Below are 21,495 nucleotides of genomic sequence, written 5' to 3'. Positions count from 1 at the left end.
ATTGGATGGTTTGAGGGAAATAGGGTTTTAAGGCATATTGTCATGAGGCTAATCTTTCAACTCGTGCGACACTTAGACACTCTTCTTAGAAGATGTTAAGTAAGCCTAATTTATATGAGAAGGAGGATGCTCAACTAAATTGAAGAAAGTAAAAGCTTGAGGGTAAAGGATAGTTGAAAGAGCATGGAGAATGTGAGAGTAGTATTATTGCTTTGAGAACTTAAAGATGGTTTACAAATGAGGAGGGGTGAGGTATTTATAGACCTCCCCTTGAATCTAGAAAATTCCCACCTCCTTAATGGACGGTGGAGATTAAATCGATCTTACGATTACAATTAATTCTCTAGAATTTTCTCCTAAATATTTACAACAAATATCTAAATATTTCTATGGAAATATCTAGAGGCAATATTAAAATATTGAGGCTAGAGTTGTGTAAATTTCTCTAGAATATTTTTACACTCTCCAACACTTCTAAGGTTATTCAGGAGCCTTTTGGAGGGTTTTGGAACATTTTGAACCTCCATAACCTTGTGAAAAATCACAGATCTTGACATTTTTCCCCAGTTAATTTCACGACGCCCTTGTCATGCTTTTCTTCTTGTAGAGTTGGATTTAGTTAGTGAACTGCCATAAGAGGTCTTCACATTCCCAACTAGCTTCAGAGTCTGGTTGACCCTTTTACTTGATTAAGTACTCGGTGTAGTTGGGAACTCTCTCTTTTTGATCATCCTGTTGGTAAAAATTTCTTTTATCTCCTTGTCGTACTCAGTGATGACTACTGTTGGTGCTCTGTTAGAGATACCTCGAGGTGGATCTTCTTCATCTCAATAATATTTCTTTAAGAGACTAACATAGATGATAGGATGAACCTTAAGCTTGGGAGGGAGTTGTCAACCTTTCCCACATGTTTGATGATGGGAAAAGAGCCTTTGTGGACTTTGCATAGTGACTTGAATTGATTTGGTAGTAACTTAACCATGACCAAGTCACCAACTTGAAACTCAACGGGGCACCGCTTTTTATTTGCGCACTTCTTCATTTTACAAGAGGCTTTATCCAGGCATGCACGAGTAATGTCAACTTATTCTTGCCATTCCTTAGTAAACTTATAGGCATCTAGAGTGTCTCCCTTATATGGTGTGGCACGTGCATTGGGGTTAGAGGTTGTTGCCCGGTAACTATCTCAAAAGGGCTCTTACCTATCGACTTGCTTCGCTGCAAGTTGTAAGAGAATTGAGCCACATCAAGCAACTTGGCCTAATCTCATTGATGAGCGCTCACGCAGTGTCGAAGGTAGAGCTCTAACAAAGCATTGATCCACTCTATTTATCCATCACTCTGAGGATGAACGCTTGTTGAGAAGTTCAAGTCTATCCCCAAGAGCTTGAAAAGTTCTCTCTAGAATTTCTTAGTAAATCGAGGATCTCAATCACTGACGATGCTTCAAGAAATCCCCCATAACTTTACGACATGCTTGAAAAACAAGTGTGCCACTTCATCAACTTTGCAATCTGTAAGGGCTGGTATAAAAGTGGCATACTTGCTGAATCTATCAACCACCACCATAATACTCCCACATCCTTCAGACTTAGGGAGAGCAACTATGAAGTCCATTGAGGTACTCTCTCATGGTCTTTCAGCTACTGGCAGAGGTTTGAGTAGACCAGTAAGATGTTGTTGTTCAACCTTATCTTGTTGCATACTAAGTAGGTCCTCACATGTACTTCAACATCATCTTGTATATGTGGCTAGTAAAAGTGATTTGTATGAGAGCAAGTGTTTATGCCATACCTGGATGTCCAGCCCACATGGAATTATGGCACTTTTGAGGACATCCTTTCGAAGGTTGCCCGATTTTGGCACATAGACTTGGTTCCTAATGGTGTAGAGTATTCCATCATTCACCTAGAATCTTCAGGTCTTGCCATCTGTAGCAAGATTGCCATCTGTAGCAAGATTTACTAAGTTGCTTGTAATAGAGTCTTGAGACATACCTTCCTTGATTCATTCAAGGAAGTCATTTTGGGGCATGCTTGCTGAGAGAGTAGCTAACTTGACTTTTCTGCTTAATGCATCCACCACAACATTTGCTTTGCCTAGCTTGTATTCTAATCGATAATCAAACTTAACAAGAAAATCTTATCAGCGAGCTTGTTTTGGGCTAAGCTTTTTCAATTTCTGGAAGTAACTTATAGGAACATTGTCCATTATTATAGTGAACTTACTTCCAAGTAAGAAGTAACGCCAGGTCTATAGATAATGGATGATAGTAGACATTTCTTTTTCTTGTACTATGTAGTGCCTTTCTTGTCATTCGGCTTGCAGTTCTTGCATGCAATAAGGTGTCTTTCTTGTATCAACATACCCCATATTACAAAGTTTGAGGCATCAGTGTGTATCTCAAATGGCTTAGAGTAATCGGGCAAGGACATGATAGGTTCTTGTGTGACCATCTGCTTTAGCTTTTCAAAAGCATCCTGGCAATTTTATGACCATTGTTGCCAAGACCTATTTTTCTTAAGTAAATCTGTCAAGTAAGCAGCAGTTGTTGAATACCCCTTGATGAATTGACAATAATAATTCACCAAATCAAGGAACAATTATAGCTCTGGGACCTTGGTAGGAGGTTGCCAGTCATGAATGGCTTGAACTTTAGTTGGGTCTATTATGAGCTTTCCATCCTTGATCTTATGCCCCAAGAAGTCCACCTCTTGTTTAGCAAAAGAATATTTTTTCAACTTAATGTAGAGTTCGTGATCAGAGAATACTTGAAAGACTTTCTTCAAGTGTTGAGCATGCTCTTCAAGGGCATTACTATACACCATGATATCATCCAAGTATACCACCACGAACTGGTCCAAGTAATGGTGGAACAACTTGTTTATGAGCGTGTAAAATATTAATGGGGCATTTGTCAGTCTAAAGGGCATAATAAGAAACTCAAATGCTTCATATCTTGTCACACATGTTGTCTTTGGCTCGTCACCTATGGTGATGTGTACTTGATAATACCCTATATCAAGATTAGAGAAGTACCTGGCCTTTCCAAGTTGATCGAACAAGTCGGCGATCAAAGGTATCGGGTACTTGTTCTTGATTGTAATCTTATTCAAGGCCTTGTAGTCAATACACATCCGCAATGATCCATCCTTCATCTTTTGAAAAAGGACTAAAGTACCATATAGGGCCTTGGATGATTGTATATACCCTAAATTAAGGAAATCTTGCAATTGTCTCCTTAACTCGACAAGTTCTGGAGGTGACATATGGTAAGGTGCTAAGGTAGATGGTTTGGCACTCGGCTCTAACTTGATCTGATGGTCTACCTCTCTTCTAGGAGGTAGTTTCTTTAGCAACTCATTAGGCATGACGTGCTGGTACTCTTATAACACCTTTTGAATCTAAAGTGGCAAGGCTTCTTATGGGTTGGTGGTTCCATCCTCTTCCTTAGCCAATGAATGTACGGTGGCAACATATCCTTTTGAATTCTTGAGACTCCTCTTGAATTGCAAGGCAAAAATCATTAGTTTGGATTTCTCTAAGTGCTTCAAAGGGATCACTCGAATCATATTGGAGTCGATAACCACCATAGACTTGGCTTTAGGAATAGGAAAGGCATATGCTTTATAAAAGAAAGCAAGTCCCAACAGAACCTTGAAGTCATCCATAGGGACTAAAGTAAAGTCTAGCATATCTTGCTAGTCATCAGTCATCACTTTTACATCCTTAATGATCCCAAGGACTTGTTTTGTAGGGAGTTTACTGCCTTGATGGTGCCTTCTCCTTTGTTGAGTTGGATGCCTAATCTCTTTGCTTCCTCAACCTCCATGAAGTTGTGGGATGCTCCTATGTCGAGCATAGTAGAGGTAGACTTGCCTTCAATGACAAGATCAATATAAAGTAGACCCTTCTCTTTCTTCTTGGATGGAGAAAAGAGTCCAGTCAGTGCATTTAAGTATTGGAGGGAACTAAGGTCAACCTGTTGCTCCTCATCTCGCCTTTCTTTCATTTCAGCAACCAAGGCATTCATAGCCTTGCAGTTGGGCCAGTTGCGAGTCTAATGTGGACCATCACATATAAAGCATGGTTTCAGTGGCTTTGAGGCATCACGCTTGGTTGAGGACAGCTTATCATATTTAGAACTTTCACTAGAAGATTTACCACCATCCTTATGATCAGAACTCTTCTTTTATCCTCCTTTATCTCCCCCACTCTTACTAGGATTAGGCTTTTTACTCTTGGTAGAGTAGTCAATCAAGGACTCAGTAGCTGTAATAGCCTTATCTAGAGTTTATACCTTACTATTGTTGAGTTCTACTCTGGTCCAATCTTTGAGCCCATCCATGAATTGGAAAAGAGCCTCCTTGTCAGACTGGTCCTCGATCTCTAGCATGATTGTAGTAAATTCTTTGATGTAGTTAAGAATACTACCAGTCTATCTCAATCTACGGAGCTTACTTCAAGCCTTTGTCTTAGCATTGTGGGGAACAAAATGCTTTCAGAGTTCTGATTTAAATAGCTTCCATGTGTTAAGAGTGTAAATGCACTTCTCTCGCTTGACATATTTTTTATGCCACCATAGTTGGGCTACATCCAAAAGGAAAGTTGAAGCATTATTGATTCTGATCAAGTCATCAATAACTCCCATGGCCTCGAAGTATTGTTCAGTTCTCTACAACTGTAGCACTATGAGCCCCATTGTACATACCAGCTTCGGTACTTTCAAACTCTGAGAAGTGCTGTTTGAATTACTACCACTAATAAAGCTGCTTACACGACAATGAGATTCTCACTCATGCTGAATCTTATTCATTTAAGAGTATAGACCTCATAACTCATCCTCGACATATTTGCGAAGATCAGCAAGATCATGTGTAAGGGAATGAATGTCCTTCCCAATGTCACAATCAAGTTCTTCAATCATCGACTTTTCAACACGTGTGACCTCAGCATTCTCTAGGATGAGATTGTTGAGTTGATCATTGAGTTCCCCCATAGTGCATCTCACATTCTTCATGTGAGATTCCAAGCCAGTAACACGGGGTTCAAGGGACTCACCTGTTGGAACCTTGCCCTTGCTTTACTTGAACTTGGGATGAGTTTGCTCCTCTTATACACGAGCTTGCTTTTGCACTTCTACACCAACAACGTTTCCTTCCGCAGTTGCTATTATGCAATACCTTCTTCCAAGCACAACGGTAGAACCATGCTCTAATACCAACTATCACAAGACTAGTCTTTTGACCTGTAGAGCACTTAGACACTCTTCTTGAAAGATGCTAAGTAAGCCTAATTTGTATGAGAAGGAGGGTACTCAGCTAAGTTAAGGAAAGGAAAAGCTTGAGGGTAAAGGATAGTTGAGAGAGATTGGGAAATGTGATAGTAGTATTGCTTTGAGAACTCAAAGATGGTTTACAAATGAGGAGGGGTGAGACATTTATAAACGTCCCATTAAATTTAGAAAATTCCCACCTCCTTAATGGATGGTGGAGATTAAATCAATCCTACGGTTACAATTGATTTTCTAGGATTCTTTCCTAAATATTTATAACAAATATCTAGATATTTATATGGAAATATCTAGAAGCAATATTAAAATATTGAGGCTAGAGTTGTGTAGATTTCTCTAGAATGTTCTTGCACTCTCTAGCACTTATAAGGTTATCCGGGAGCCTTCTGGAGGATTTTGAAACATTCCAAACCTCCTTAACCTCGTAAAAATTCATAGATCATGACAATATGCCCTAACAGGCCAAGTTTACCATGACACCCCATTTTACAGCACTAATATTAAACTACTTTAAAGAATTTTATTTATTTATTTAGACAATACTTCTCAATAGTTTTAAAAGCTAGTTAAATGTTAAATTTTCTTATTTACAATTTTTCAAAATTACCCTTTGATTGACATAGTTTCGGTTGTGGGGGGGGGGTGAGAAAACCATTAATTAATATAAAAGTAAAAATAACAAGAGCAATTTTGAAAAATATAAGTCATAAATGCTTCATTAAATTTTATAAACAATCTTATACTAAATATCACTGGCTAGAATTTATTAATAGTACCTTATGGAGTAGTTTAACCTTCAATTATGAACTTTTAACATTTCAAAAGTCATTTTAATAAATTCACTTTTGTCCAATATTAGTTAGGTCCATTTGATAATCCAACTTCCAACTTTTAGAAAGCATTTTTGGCACTTTTTAAAAGTTAAAAGTTGTTTGAGTATAAAAAATAAAATGAAAGTATTTTTATGAATATATTTTGGGAAATTTAATGAATATCAATTTGCTCAACTTGATCCCCTTTAGTATTATCATATTTATGAGATGAACTGTAAATTATTTTTATGAATATATTTTGGGAAAGTCCGTTTAAAAAGGTTAATATAGATGGAAAAAAATACTTTTAACATGAACAAATTTAAATAATTTTTTTGAGATGAACATTTTTTTTTAAAAAAAAAACAAGGGCAAGCAGAAAGCTTGAGAAATAAAACAAGGACAACTACAGATGAGTGAAATCAGGATCAGGTGGATGAAAATCAACCAAACTCTCGTCTGTCAAAAAGCTTTCCATTTTGAGATGAACTTTATTCTCAATTTACTTGTGAACTTTTAGTTTTGATAACCCAACATACCCATGTATCACTAACTTTCCAGAAGCGCTGGAATAGTGCAAGTCATTCACTTTATTAGGTTTTACTCTAATGAGCAAGGGATGGGTAAGTATACAAGAAATCTTTGATTTGGGCTATTAAAAACATTAGGCTCCTTAGTCAGAAAGGTCATGTATTGACTGGTCCATCTCCTCGGTCTCAAGTTTTTCAATTATTTCAGTTAAAAATTTCACATTGAATGACAGGATAAATGACAAATATAGAGTGCTCCATCTGTTATGATTTATAAGAAAATTTTAAATAAAATCACACATATTAATAAAATTTATTAATATATTTTACAACTTTGTTTTTTTTAAAGAAATATAAACTTTTTAAGAAGTCATTAATTTAATATTTTATTTGAGAAAAAAATTTAACAAAAAGAACATATAAAAAAGGAAATATTAAAAACATATATTATTAATGCTTGATCAAAATATCTCATATGTTCAGATGTTAAATATCTTTTAATATTGTTCATTTCCCAAGAAATGATGTTTAACCTCCCAAGAAATTCTTTGGCCACCAGATGGAAGTTGTAGGTGCTCTCATAACTCATCTTTTCTGGTGATTAACATACTCCTTTATATATGCCATACAAAGGCCATGCTAGCAATTCATAACAGTTGAGTTCATTAGTAATTAACAAGAATACGACTTCAATGTCTTTCGCGTATTTTGGCGCCCCCCCCCCCCCCCAAAAAAAAAAAAAAAAGTCTTTCGCATAAGACCTTGAGAGCTTCATAACTTGACAAGTTCATCAACTTCAAATCGAAGTATAGCTTCTATAATTTAGCTCCTTTAGTTGCAGCAACGTTGAGTATGATACAGCAACACTGTTGACAGACACTTTTTTCTTTTTTCTTTTTCTTTTTTTTTTGTGGACGGAAACACTGTTGACAGAGACACACGTAAATGATCAGAATGTCATGAAGAAACGACAACTACATGTACATGGTCATGCATATACCAGATTTTAGTACAGAGAGGCAATTTGACCCCAATACTATTAAAAAAAAAAGATTTACTCAAATGCTATACATTCAAAAATATTTCTCCAAATATTTCAAACTTGCCAATACAAAATTCGGCTTTTATGAAACGAAGTTCTACTTTAATTAAAAAAAAAAAAGACAAAAGGATGTGATAGACATAATGGGACGTAGTCCCCTATCTTTTCCCTTCTTCTCTCCTTCCACCCTTCATCCTTGTGTTGTGTGCGCGAGTGAAATGTGAGTGAATATTCATTTAAAAAATGTTTGTATTTTGTATGTAGAGTAAACTATATAATTATAATTATAAAAAATTATATAATAATTGGTTTATATTATAATATAAGAATTTATAAATTTAATTAAATATGAATTCATATTTACTAGTTTCATATTATTTAAATAAATGTTACTCCCTCTGTTCAAAAATATAAGCATTTTTAATAGAATCTCACCCCCAATAAAATAATTAACTACTTTCAAACTAATCCATCTTTCTATATTTACTCATATTAAACATCCTATAATAAGTATAAAGTCATTTATCAATAGGGGCACTTTTAAAAAAAAAGGTAATAATTACACCTTGAAAAACTAAAAATGTCTTATATTTTTGAACATCTAACTCTTTAAAAAATGTTTTACATTTTTTAACGGAAGGAGTATTTTATTTTAAAAATTTTCAATAATTGCATGAAACTTTAAAAGATAAACATATTATTTATAAAAAAAATTATTTTAAATGATTACAAACAAGGAATAAAAAGACTTACCAACAACGGTTTTTACTCAAAAAGTTTAAAAACTAAAATAACAATTATTAATATATGGGTATAAATGAATAATCTGATCAAATTTTAAATATTATTTAATTTAACTATTTTCTTGGCATGTACTCCCTCCATTAAAAAAATATAAGACATTTTTTAGTTTTTTAAGGTGTAATCATTGCTTTTTTAAAAAAAAATACTCCTATTGATAATGACTTTATATTTATTGTAGGGTGTTTAATAGAAGTAAATATGAAAAGATGGGATTAGTTGAAAAGCAGGTAACTACTTTATTGGGGGTAAGATTCAGTTAAAAATACCTTACATTTTTTAATGAAGGAAGTACAAATTTTTATTTTTAAGATTTCCTCTTAATTTTCTCTCTATTAAAATTTTTGATAAAAATATATTTTTAGTTCTTTAGCTTTGCATAAAATTTTATTTTAGTCCCTTAAAATAATTTATATGGTACAAATCTTTATAAACAATAATTCATTTGTTCCTAATCATAAAAATTATCAAATTTGTACATGCCAAGAAAATAGTTAAGTTAACTAATATTTAAAATTTGATTAGATTATTCATTTATACCTATAAATTAATATTTATTAGTTTTGTTTTCAAACTTTTTGAGCATGAACTGTTGTTGGCATTAAGTCTTTTTTTCCTTGTTTATAATTATCAATCTTATATCTAAGAGTTGGCGGACCATGAACAATACTTGAACAGTAAAATTCAAAAAATGGCCCCTTTTTTGTTTTTTTACCAGAACTCCATGCCATGTCCGATATGAAAAGCGATGCCTCACGTTTACATGTCTGTTGCAACAATGTACCCTTTTTGCAATATTTACTTTCTAGGTTTTATTTGGTTCTTTACATTTTGTCTTTTATTTTCCAAAGAACCGAATTTCTTCCACACCAAACTTGCTAATTATATAAGAACATTCATGTTTTTTAAAATGATCAGAGTTGACTTGACTTGATACACGAAAGATACAACAGTACTACTTCTTTTATTCATTTCATTTTCCTTTGTCACCCATAACTATTTCAATGAATATTATTGACCTCATCACTCTCAGATTAAGTTTTTACTTTTATTTATATGCAACATATTGTTGGGATGGTTTAATTTTTCATTTAATTGGCCTATCATCATCATTATGCTCCATATTTTACTTCACTTTATTAATTAAGACGAAACTTTAAACAAATATTCAACTTAATCTAATTTTAAGATATCTTTCCGTGCATCACATGGGGCGAGATACTAGTTTAAAATAATTTTTTATAAATGATATGCTTATCTTTTAAAGTTTCATGCCACTATTGGAGTTTTTTAAAATAAAATAACATTTATTTAAATAATATAAAACTAGTAAATATGGATTCATATTTATTCAAATTTGTAAAATCTTATATTATAATATAAAACAGTTATTTTATAATTTTTATAATTATAATCATATGTTTATTCTACATATAAAATGCAAACATTTTTTAAAATGAATATACGCTCACATTTCACTAGCACACACGACACAAGGATGGAGGGTGGAAGGAGAAGAGAAGGGAAAAGATAGGGGAAGTGAGATGATGCATGGGCGGCAGGCATCCTCATTATGCCTGTCACAATTTTTTTTTAAAAAAATTTAAGTAGAACTTGGTCTTATAGAAGTCAAGTTTTGTACTGGTAGGTTTGGAAAAAAAAAAAATTAGATATCGGTTTGATACAAACCGAGTTTCATATTTATAGAATTTGGAGAAATATTTTCCAATGTACAGCATTTGGCAAATAATTTATTTATTTTTTGCATAGCGTTGGAGTCAAATTGCCGTGGAGAAGCAATCACGGTTTTGTTTTTCTGTTCACAATTTATTCAGTAAAATGGATGGATCCGTATTGATAGTCAAAACTCAACAGACATTGAACCAGTGCATTAAATGTGTGTTTGGTTTTTTATTAGTTAAAAATTAATTTACTAAAAAATTAGTTGTCATAATAAAATTTGTGGTTAGATACTTCTAGTTAAAAATTAATTTAATAAATTAAAATTTATTTTGCTCATAGATAATGGAAAGTGTTTTTGAATATACAACAATCAAAATAAATATTGATTTTTATGATTTGTAATTTCTGTTCTTCAAAGATTGCATATTAGAAATGTTTGAAAAATATATGTAATAATAATTTTAAATAACATGAAATTTGATATGTTAAATAGTAAGGATAAAAAATACAAAGTTTGATATATTGGACAAAAATTCTATAAATAGTTAATATATATTAATATTAAAAATTAAATGAAAAAGAATTAAGGGTAACATAGTAATATCAAAAATAGGTGCATATTTTAACTCCTTCATTGATACCCCAACTCCAAATGTACATTTCAAAAGTGCTGCCCCAAATTTACTTTCACCCACTTTTTTATATTGCTTTTGAAATGTGATTTCATAAAAAAAAAAATTACTCAAACAACTTTTGACTTTTAAAAAATTGTAAAAATACTTTTTAGAAGTTAAAAATTGGTTATTCAAACACACCTTAAATTTGAACTCAAAAAATTTAGTTAACCGCTAAAAATTGGTTATTCAAACACTTCTTAAATTTGTACTAAAAAAATTTAGTTAACCTCATAAAATTCTCTCATTAGTTGAACGAACCACATGTTTGACAGTACTTTATGTTGCATCTGAAACTAATAAACCACCTTTCAATATGTTGAAATGAAAAGGCATGATACTATTAGTTATTACTATCAGATCTTGTCATAAGTTCATCCATTTAGCATTTTATAGTTAATGTCATCATTGTATTTGAAGGGTTAATTACAATCATTAATTTGATCAAAGCTGATAGATTTAATTAGCAGAGAAATTATTCAATTAAGTATATATCAGTAACGTACCTCTGCTCAGGCATTACTTCCTTCTGGTAATGTAATCAATCTTGTGCTAGAATCATACAACATTTGGGTGTCACAGCTGAGACAAATTCCTTTCAATGGTTAAAATAATTCTCTACCATCAATTAAATCAAACCAACACCAGAATTTGTGGTCAGTTAATTAAGGGAAAGTTTTATACTTGGTGCATTTCACAGTGTTGGAAGAGCCTCCACTTGAAATTGACAATATGGTCCCAAAGAAGGAGGTGTTTTCTGCACCACAGTTTGGACAAGGGCCCTATATACATATATATAAGTGAATAATTAATCTGTACTCAGTACTTTGTACTAAATCAATACAGCCTAAAAGAAAACATTATCATATAATTAACTAAACTCCGCCTATGTTTATAGCCGGTCCCAAGCCCGGGTAAAGGAGGAGGGTTGTGTTAGGCCATCAACAGCCAATGTAAAAATTTGTTGAATCTATCATGAACATGGACAATAGACGTTATAATGTTAATGCTAGGTCGTTGCCCGTAAGTAACGCGCTGCATGGCTCGAGTACAGTGATAAGTGAGTTAGAGCCGCTGCATCGGCGCCCGGATGTAGTGTTAAATGAGCAAGGGCTACCGCGTCATTCTGGACGCACGCGGCTAAAGAAGTTAGTCCATAAGAGCAAAATTAGATTTGGTACTTGGAATGTTGGGACATTAAATTGTAAATCTGTAGAGGTTGTAGGGGTTATGATTCAAAGGAAAATCAATATCCTTTGCTTGCAAGAAACAAAATGGCGTGGAGAAGGAGCTAAGGATATTCAAGGTTTCAAACTTTGGTATACAGGAAAAGTAAGTGCACGCAATGGAGTAGGCATCATTACAGATAATGAGTGGAAGAAGAACGTTGTAGAAGTTAGCAGAATTGGAGACAGAATTATTTCTTTAAAAATGATAATTGGACGTGAGACTGTTAATATTGTTAGCGCTTATGCGCCGCAAGTCGGGATAGAAGCCAGTCTTAAGGAATTATTTTGGGAGGATCTGGAGGGGTTGATTCGACACATACCACAGAGTGAAAAGATTTTTATTGGAGGAGACTTTAATGGGCATGTCGGGAGGGAAGCTGGTCAGTATGCGAGGGTGCATGGTGGTTTTGGTTTTGGAGAGCAAAACAATGAAGGGCAAACTCTTCTTGATTTCTCATTGGCATATGATTTTAAGATTGCCAACACTTGTTTCAAGAAGAGAGATGAGCATCTCATCACTTACAAAAGTGGAGCCTCAAGGTCGCAGATTGATTTTCTTTTGGTTAGGAACACAGATAGAAAACTTTGTAAAAATTGTAAGGTGATCCCTGGAGATGCTGTAACGACACAACATAGGGTCCTAGTCCTTGATGTGTGTATTATGAGTAAAATCCAAAAACGTCGACAAGTAGTAACACCAAAGATTAGGTGGTGGCAATTAAAAGGTGAGAAGCAAGATATTTTCAGGCGAAATCTTTTGGATAAAGGAATTTGGGATTCTCAGGGAAGTGCTAACATCATATGGGAGGATATGGCTAAAAAAATACGGGAGGTTGCAAAAGTAGTTTTGGGAGAATCGAAAGGTTCTGGTCCGAGAGATAAGGAGTCTTGGTGGTGGAATAATAGTGTACAGGACAAAATCAAGTATAAGAAGAACTGTTTTAAAGCCATACATTTGTGTAACAATGAGAAAAATTGGGAGAGGTACCGTATGGCTAAGAAGGAAACTAAGAGAGCTGTGGGTGAAGCTCGTTCCAAAGCTTTTGAAGAATTTTATAAGAACCTTGAGACGAAGGAAGGAGAGCAAAATATTTATAAGATTGCTAAGAGTAGGGAAAGAAAATCAAGAGATCTAGAACAGGTAAGGTGTATTAAGGATGAAGAGGGAAGAATTTTAGTTACAGATGATGAAATTAAAAATAGATGGGAGACTTATTTTTGTAAACTTTTCAATGATGGAGAGGATTCATCTAGTAACTTGGAGGATTTAGTAACTGGTGAAGGAGAACAAAATTTGTCATTCTATCGAAAAATACGTGATAAGGAGGTAAAGGAAGCTCTTAAGAAAATGGCAAATGGTAGAGCTAACGGACCTGATTGTATATCTATCGAAGCGTGGAAATGTTTAGGTGAAGAAGGGGTGAGATGGTTAACTAAGTTATTTAATGTGATTTTACGGTCCAAGAAAATGCCTGATGAGTGGAGGAGAAGTACATTAATTCCTATTTATAAAAATAAAGGAGATATTCAGAATTGTACTAACTATAGAGGGATTAAACTCATGAGCCACACAATGAAATTGTGGGAGAAAGTAATTGAGCACAGGTTGAGATTGGAGACAAGTATTTCTGAGAATCAATTTGGTTTTATGCCAGGTAGATCAACTACAGAGGCAATTTATCTACTAAGGGGATTAATGGAAAAGTATCGTTGTAAAGATAAAGATCTACACATGGTTTTTATTGATTTGGAAAAAGCTTATGACCGTATACCAAGAGAAGTGCTTTGGAAAGCGTTGGAAAAAAAGGGAGTACGGATTGCTTATATTAAAGCCATACAAGATATGTATGAGGGGGTAAAAATTAGTATAAGAACGCCTAGTGGTCAAACAAAGGATTTTCCTATAAAGATTGGACTACATCAGGGATCATCTCTGAGTCCTTATTTGTTCAACTTGATTTTAAATGTTTTGACGGAACATATTCAAGAGGAAATCCCGAAATGTATGCTCTTCGCGGATGATATAGTTCTTATAGCAGAGACAAGAGAAGAGGTTAATTGCAAACTTGAGTTATGGAGGAGGACATTGGAGTCGAAAGGTTTTCGTCTGAGTAGAAGTAAGACGGAATATTTATATTGTAAATTTGGTAAAGGACTATTCGAAAATAATTTGGAAGTGAAATTGGGAGATCAAATTATACCTCAAGTGGAAAAGTTTAGATATTTGGGAGCCATTATTCAAAATGATGGCGAAATCAGTGGAGATATTTCACATAGAATTCAAGCTGGGTGGTTTAATTGGAGAAAAGCTAAAGGAGTTATTTGCGACCGTAAGGTGCCTAATAAACTTAAAGGAAAGTTTTATCGTACTGCTATCAGACCAGCAATGTTATATAGTAGTGAATGCTGGGCTCTAACGGGACAGCAAGAGCATAAAGTTGGAGTAGCAGAGATGAGAATGTTACGATGGATGTGCGGACATACACGTAAAGATAAAATTCGAAATGAGCACATACGTGAAAAAGTGAGGGTGGCACCTATTGAGGAAAAAATGGTAGAAAATCGGTTGAGATGGTTTGGGCATGTACAAAGAAGACCAAGGGAGGCACCAGTGAGAAGAGTGGAACATATAACTTTGAGTCCGATTAAGAGAGGTAGAGGAAGGCCTAAGAGAACACTCTTGGAAGTTGTTGAACGTGATCTCTTAATTAATAATATTTCTAAAAGCTTGATAAATGATAGAGCACAATGGCGTCTTGCAATCCATGTAGCCGACCCCACCTAGTGGGATAAAGGCTTGTTGTTGTTGTTGTTGTTTATCATATAATTAACTACTAAATTTCATACCTTCAAAATCAGGAAGTCTTTTACAATTGCGTTGGTGAGAACCTGAGCTAGCCACAGAATGAAGGGAACAGCAGCAAACCAAGTAAGAATGAAGCTGAAAGGCTCTGGAATCTGCACCGAACAATTCAAAACTATGTAAGTTTCTTGACGCTGAAGAAGGAAACCAAATATATATAAAAGGACCTTAAAATGCAACTACTGCTTGAGACTGATGATGTTATGGAATCAAACCACATGCAAAAAAGAAGGGGGAAAATGAGAGCATACCGCTATCAGATCTGAGATCACAAATCCAGTCAGATCATCAACGAAGAAGAACCTAAGAAATAGAGAAATGAATGAAAGAGGATGAAGAAGTCATGACCTAACTCAAGCAAACAGTAAAATCTATATCATAAGAACTCACAATGAACTCAGGTCAAGAAAAGTAAATACTGCTAGTTATAACACAAAATTTTACAAATTTATTGTTTCTCTGTTTCAAAATACTCTATCTGTTTTTATATATAGAGTGTTTTTAACTAATTCTTGTATATACCAATAAAAGTTCATTTAGCTGAAATCATATAAAATCACAATAATTTTATAGTTTTGATATCACGATTAATATCATGATGATAATAAGCACAACACACAAGTAATGTCTCCTCTATTTTTAAGACAAAGACAAAATTATTTATTTATTCCAAAATATTATAACACCCTATATATTTAGAGATAAAATAAGCTTTTAAAAATATTTTATATATAAGAAAAGGGGGTATATATTTTTTAAAAGTATTTGCATAGATTAAGAAGTGTACTTGACATATAAGAATATTAGCCACATTGTCAAATTTACCTTAAAAACATAATCAATATTGTTTTGAAATTTTAGAGTAAATAAGGGTATAATAGAAAATTTTTTGATAAGTACTACTTCGAACTTTTAAAAAGATAAAATGAAATAAAAAATATCCCTTATTAAAAAAACACTTATATTTTAAATCGGAGATAGTAGAATTTAGCACATTCGACGTTCGACATTCTAGTCTCACAACTTATTGCAATTTGCAACTTGCAAGACCCCGCCAGATTCAACATAAAAACATTGTCAAGTTTTTCTTCTATTGTATTTGTAACCACAACTATGCATACTTAAGCTGACAAGTGATATGTATCTTAAGTGAATAAAACAACATTGCGTTTTCTACAAATGCTAGTCCAATTACTGGTGTAAATAACTAAATGTTAGTTAATTATAATGTAAACATGTCTATTGTTAGTATAATTAAATATAATGTGATCAATGTTGATTTAGGGTTTTCTATTTTATTTAGATCGATATTAGCTATCTATCACATTTATTATATATTATATTTTCCTATTTATATTCATTAAAATTTTCTATACTTTATTTAGGAGAAATTATATTCTCTTATTTATTTATTAGGGGTGAGCATTATCAATTTGATTTGGTCATAAAATTGAAAATAAAAAACATAAACTAAAAAGATCAAATTTCAAATTAAAGACTAAACTCATGAAGTTGGCCGAAATATTAGAAAACTTTTTTTTTTGTTTTTAAGCACAAAGAAATGTGAGAAACTGGAAGAAGAAAAAACAAGGGGAAATCTAACCAACAAAATCAGCCCTCTGTAAAGGTGCAAACAATTATTTTTTTTTAGGACGAGAGGTGGACAGCAAAGATTATATCTTCTGAGTTATTGAAGGCGATCTTCTAAACTAGAGTTACATGTATAAAGAATGAGATTATTCAGACTAGAGAAAAAGGTAAATGTTTTTTACATTCAATCTATTTATACACAGGCAAGCTTATATTCTATTTAAAAAAAAAAAAAGAAAACCCAGCTTATAATACAAAAAGGAAAATATAATCTATCATTAATTATAATTATTTCAATAAATGTGATTGGACCAACTTAAACAGAAATAGGAAATTATACTAATTAGAAAATTCCAAAATCATAATTGTGTGTGTGTGTCACAAAATCACGTATGATTATTAAATGAGTAATCAACTAATATGAACTCACAGTCCAATCAATGGCACTTCCAAGAGCCAACATTTTCAATATTTGGACATGATAACCTACGCTGTTCAAAGATGATCACAATCACACACACACATACACACACAGAGGAAAGTTGCTTACAATCCTAATGCAATGACAGTCGCTGGGACGTTCAGCAAGAGCATCTTTAAGTAGTCAACATACAAGTCACTGTAAACCTGTTCAACGATGAAGCCAATCAAGAGAGAAATAATAAAGATTTGACATCAGAGCCTACTAGTAAAATTCTATAGCAAATAAGAAGCATTTCACTATTTAAAAATTATGCCATATATATATATATATATATACATATCTCTTGCCATTGTCACTATATATTTGTAATGCAAAACTTATCTGAATAACTTGCTCAACTTCAAGAACAAGTCAATTAGCAACAATGACTAAACAAACTGCAAATCAATACTAACCTTTCTACTTCGAAGGCTGCACCGTGGACCCTCGACAACAATTTCACTTCCTTCCATCTAGAAATTACATAGAAAACAAAATATGGTTTAATTAAATTGGTGTTTTTGTTGGCTCTTCATATATACTTTTGTCTTCTTAGTTACTCAGTGAGAAGATGATCAGAGTTGAAAATGATGATTACAGCAATAAGCGAACCTTTAGCCTCAGCTTCAAATTATCAAACTCTTTATCACTCATGATTGGATTTCCAGAAACATAAGCCATAGAAGCTTCCAGAAACTTTTGTTCATCAGAACCTGTAGTGAATGAACTAGTAATAATGGACGAGAGATAAGTACGAATCCACACATCGATCAAGGTGAAGTTATTTCGTACTTAGCATGACAACGCTGCTTCCTTCCCACATAAGTTCTTCCTTCAGATTATCAAATTCCTCATTCGACATAATAGCCTTCCCTTCATAGTAAAATGCCTGTAATGAAAACCTAGTTAAATATCTAAGAAACATAGTCAGCTAAGAAAAAGAAGATTATTTTGCCCAACACACACACACACACACACACACACACACACGCATACTTGCAGTGCTTGGAGAAATTCTTGTTCAAGTTTGCCGACTGATTTCTTCTCTTTGTTGTCAATGCTGCAATAAGGGAGGATTTTACCATCAACGACAACTTCTTCATTTTCTTTTTCTTCAACCTTGCCTGAAGGTTGTTGGTCGGCGGTGGCCTTGCGGGGGAGTACGAGCACACCACGGCGGCGCCGGAGGCGCAAGTGGTGGCCATTGAACTGAGTCAAGTGGATTCCAGAGGCATCAGGAGAAGAGGATAAGGAAGAAATTGGAATGAAGGGTCTTGATGAGTTGAAGGCAAATTTGAGAGCCATGGTGTGAGTAGTACTGATGAGCAGTACTACGGAGTCTGAGATATTATGGTTTCATGAACTGAGGATTTGTTTGGAAATGAAGGGAAAGAAAGGGATAAGGCAACAGAAAGAAGTGTGTGGAGGGAATTGTAACGGCCAAATTCTTGTTTTGCTTTCCAATAGGAAGATAGGAAAGGGTGGAGATTCTCTTCATTTTTTTCTCATTATTTTTCTTGACTTTCCCAATATATCTTTAATAAATTGATTGGCTCTAAGGTTTCGTTCCACGTATGTTTCTACTTCCTGGTTTGTCAAATCATAATGGCTTCCACGTTGGGCCACGTCGATGTGTCTTGAGTTGCCAGACGAATTACTGAGGTTTTATTGGGCCTGCATTTGACCCATTTAATATCAATCTTCATTGCTGGTCCAAAAAGTTATCAACTTTCACTGGGGTCCACTTTTCCACCCTCCAAAAAATGTTTTAAAAGTCAAATCAAACATTAAACCTGAAATATTAACAAATTACAATTTTTATGATTTAATCAATTAAATCAACGATCAAATCTGTAACATAATTCTTAAGTATAAAATGATATTATATACATATATAATATTTATAAGAAATAAAATATTTAATTTTGAAATAATTTCTTAAAAAATAGTTCAATTTTATAGTATGGTTCAATTAATCATAATTAAATTATTGTAATTAAAATTTTAAATTTTTTAAAAATAAAATAATACATTCAACTAATTAAGTTAGTCATTTATATAACGTTATTTTTTATATAAAAATAAGTAAATATATCTACGTAAAGTCTCCCCAATTAATTATTTATCACTCATTTACCATGATAATATATTTATTGCATTTAAAATTTGAATTTTGAACAAGGTAATGAAGACACGTGGTCTGACAAACTAACCAAAGGCAAAATTTTAGTCTCCCACCATCACACCTACATGTGAGAAGTAAAATGAAAAAATAGAAATTAAAGATCACTAAACAAAATTTATATTAATTAAAGATCAATTGACTTTAAAATTATATTGTAGTCCTTTGTCCTTAGCTGATATTAATTTGTTATATCAAAAGGCCAAATTGTCCCTATAATAAAAAAAAAGTCAACCCCTACTATCACTAGTACTGACCCCCTGACCATCGGCGAACCCCCTACCGGCGATGAGGTTGTTGGAGTCCCTACCACTAGCAAGATCGACAATGGCTAGTCACAAGAGCTCTAGCACTAGCAACATTTTTATAAAAGAATAATTAGTTTAGGTGATTAAGGAAAATGTTTGATCTCATGACCTCTTGACTATCTGGGCACCAAGTCCTTTAATTATATATAGCAAAGTGTGGCAAAGTGTGAGTGAGTGAGTGTGTGTGTGTGTGTGTGTGTGTGTGTGAACCAAGTTTCTAACCACTTTCATGTTATAACTTAACAGTGTATTGTTAATTCATAAACGATACTTGTTATTTTACTAATATTATTTATTAATCTGACATGGACAATTACAAATTTAAATGAAGGACTAACATGTATAATTAAGCCCCTCACATCTTATCAATTTTTCTAACTTGTTAAAACCCAAATAAATTGTTAAACTTTGAATGAATTGTTGTAAAAACTTAAATGTATACTTGTTGATGAAAGACTAACACTTGTATAATTAAGCCCATCTTATCCATATTTCTAACTTATTAAAGCCCTATGGACCATTGTTAATTTAAAATAAATTATTGTTAAAACTCAAATGGATGTTTGTTGATCAAAAATTAACGTGTACAATTATATCTATCTTATCCGTTTTTCTAACTTATTAAAGTTTGAACTAGCTTATTATTTATACACTTATTCCATTAGACTTGTATTTTTATTCAAGAATAATTAGTTTAGGTGATGAAGGGAAATGTTTGATCTCATGATCTCTGGGCTATTTGGCCACCAGTCCTTTAATTATATATGGCAAAGTGTGTGTGTGTGTGTGTGTGTATAAGTTGTAAACCAAGCTTCTAACCACTTTCATATTATAACTTAACAGTGTATTGTTAATTCCTAAATGGCACTTGTTATTTTATTAATATTACTTATTAATATAACATGGATAATTACAAATTTAATGAAGCTAACATGTACAATTAAGCCCCTCATATCTTATCAGTTTTTTTAACTTGTTAAAACCCGAATAAATATTGTTAACTTCAAATGAATTGTTGTGAAAATTTAAATGTATACTTGTTGATGAAAGACTAATACTTGTATAATTAAGTCCATCTTATATATTTTTTTATCTTATTAAAGCCCTAATGGACTATGGTTAATTTATAATAAATTATTGTTAAAACTCAAATGGATTCTTGTTGATAAAATATTAACCTGTATAATTATACCTATCTTATTTGTTTTTCTAACTTATTAATGCCTGAACTGGCTTATTATTTATACACTTAATTCTATTAGACTTGTATTTTTAATCATCAACATCAAGTATTCATTTGGATTTTAATAATAATTCATTTGAAATTAACAATTATCCATTTAGACTTTAACAAGCTAGACAAACATATATGATAGGTATAATTGTATGTGTTAGTTTTTCATCAATAAGTATCCATTCTGGTTTTAAAAACAACAACTCATTCAAAATTAATAATAGTCCATTCGAGATTTAACAAGATAGAAAAATGGATAGGATGGGCATAATTGTATATGTTAGTATTTCATCAACAAGTATCCATTTAGGTTTTAATTCATTCTAAATTAACAACAGTCCATTTGAGCGTTAACAATTTCAAAAAATGGATAAGATGAGTTTAATCGTACAAATGTTAGTCCTTCATCAACAAGTATGCATTTGGGTTATCACAACAATTCATTCTTAATTAACAATAATTTTTTGAGTTTTAACAAGTTAGAAAAACTAAAAGGATAGGATGAGCTTAATTGTACATTTCAGTCTTTCATTTACAAGTATTCATTCGGGTTTTGACAACAACCTACTCATGATTAACAATACATTTAGACTTTTAACAAGTAAAATATATAAAGTTTTAAAACTCCCAATTTATAATTGTCCATGTCATATTAATAAGTAACATTAGTAAAATAGCAAATGTCATTCAGGAATTAACAACACACTATCAAGTTATAACATGAAAGCAGTTATAAACTTGGTTTACTACTTTTATATATATATATATATATATATATTTGCCATATATAG

General features: G+C 32.8%; 1 protein-coding gene across 2 annotated transcripts; it reads right to left on the bottom strand.

The window, feature by feature from the left end:
- Positions 1-7,337: 7,337 nt before the first annotated feature.
- Positions 7,338-18,408, bottom strand: LOC129311266 (PGR5-like protein 1A, chloroplastic). Of its 2 annotated transcripts, XM_054953450.1 has the most exons (10): positions 17,977-18,407; positions 17,773-17,869; positions 17,593-17,693; positions 17,397-17,453; positions 17,068-17,144; positions 15,179-15,230; positions 14,912-15,022; positions 11,520-11,617; positions 11,342-11,417; positions 7,338-7,558 (listed from the first exon to the last, which is right to left on the bottom strand). In XM_054953450.1, the coding sequence occupies exons 1-9, from the start codon at positions 18,283-18,285 to the stop codon at positions 11,348-11,350; spliced, it is 972 nt and encodes a 323-aa protein (XP_054809425.1). In that variant the 5' UTR covers positions 18,286-18,407; the 3' UTR covers positions 7,338-7,558; positions 11,342-11,347. The 2 variants fall into 2 exon arrangements, with proteins under 2 accessions (XP_054809425.1, XP_054809426.1); XM_054953451.1 differs by lacking the exon at positions 7,338-7,558 and having other exon boundaries at positions 11,155-11,417; positions 17,977-18,408.
- Positions 18,409-21,495: the final 3,087 nt, after the last annotated feature.

Source organism: Prosopis cineraria, unplaced genomic scaffold (genome assembly GCF_029017545.1).
Source record: "Prosopis cineraria cultivar Desert tree isolate PC_DT_omini unplaced genomic scaffold, ASM2901754v1 PC5, whole genome shotgun sequence".
NCBI lineage: Eukaryota > Viridiplantae > Streptophyta > Magnoliopsida > Fabales > Fabaceae > Prosopis > Prosopis cineraria.
Note: the sequence above shows the minus strand (reverse complement) of the source record. Positions and strands in the feature narration are given on the sequence as shown.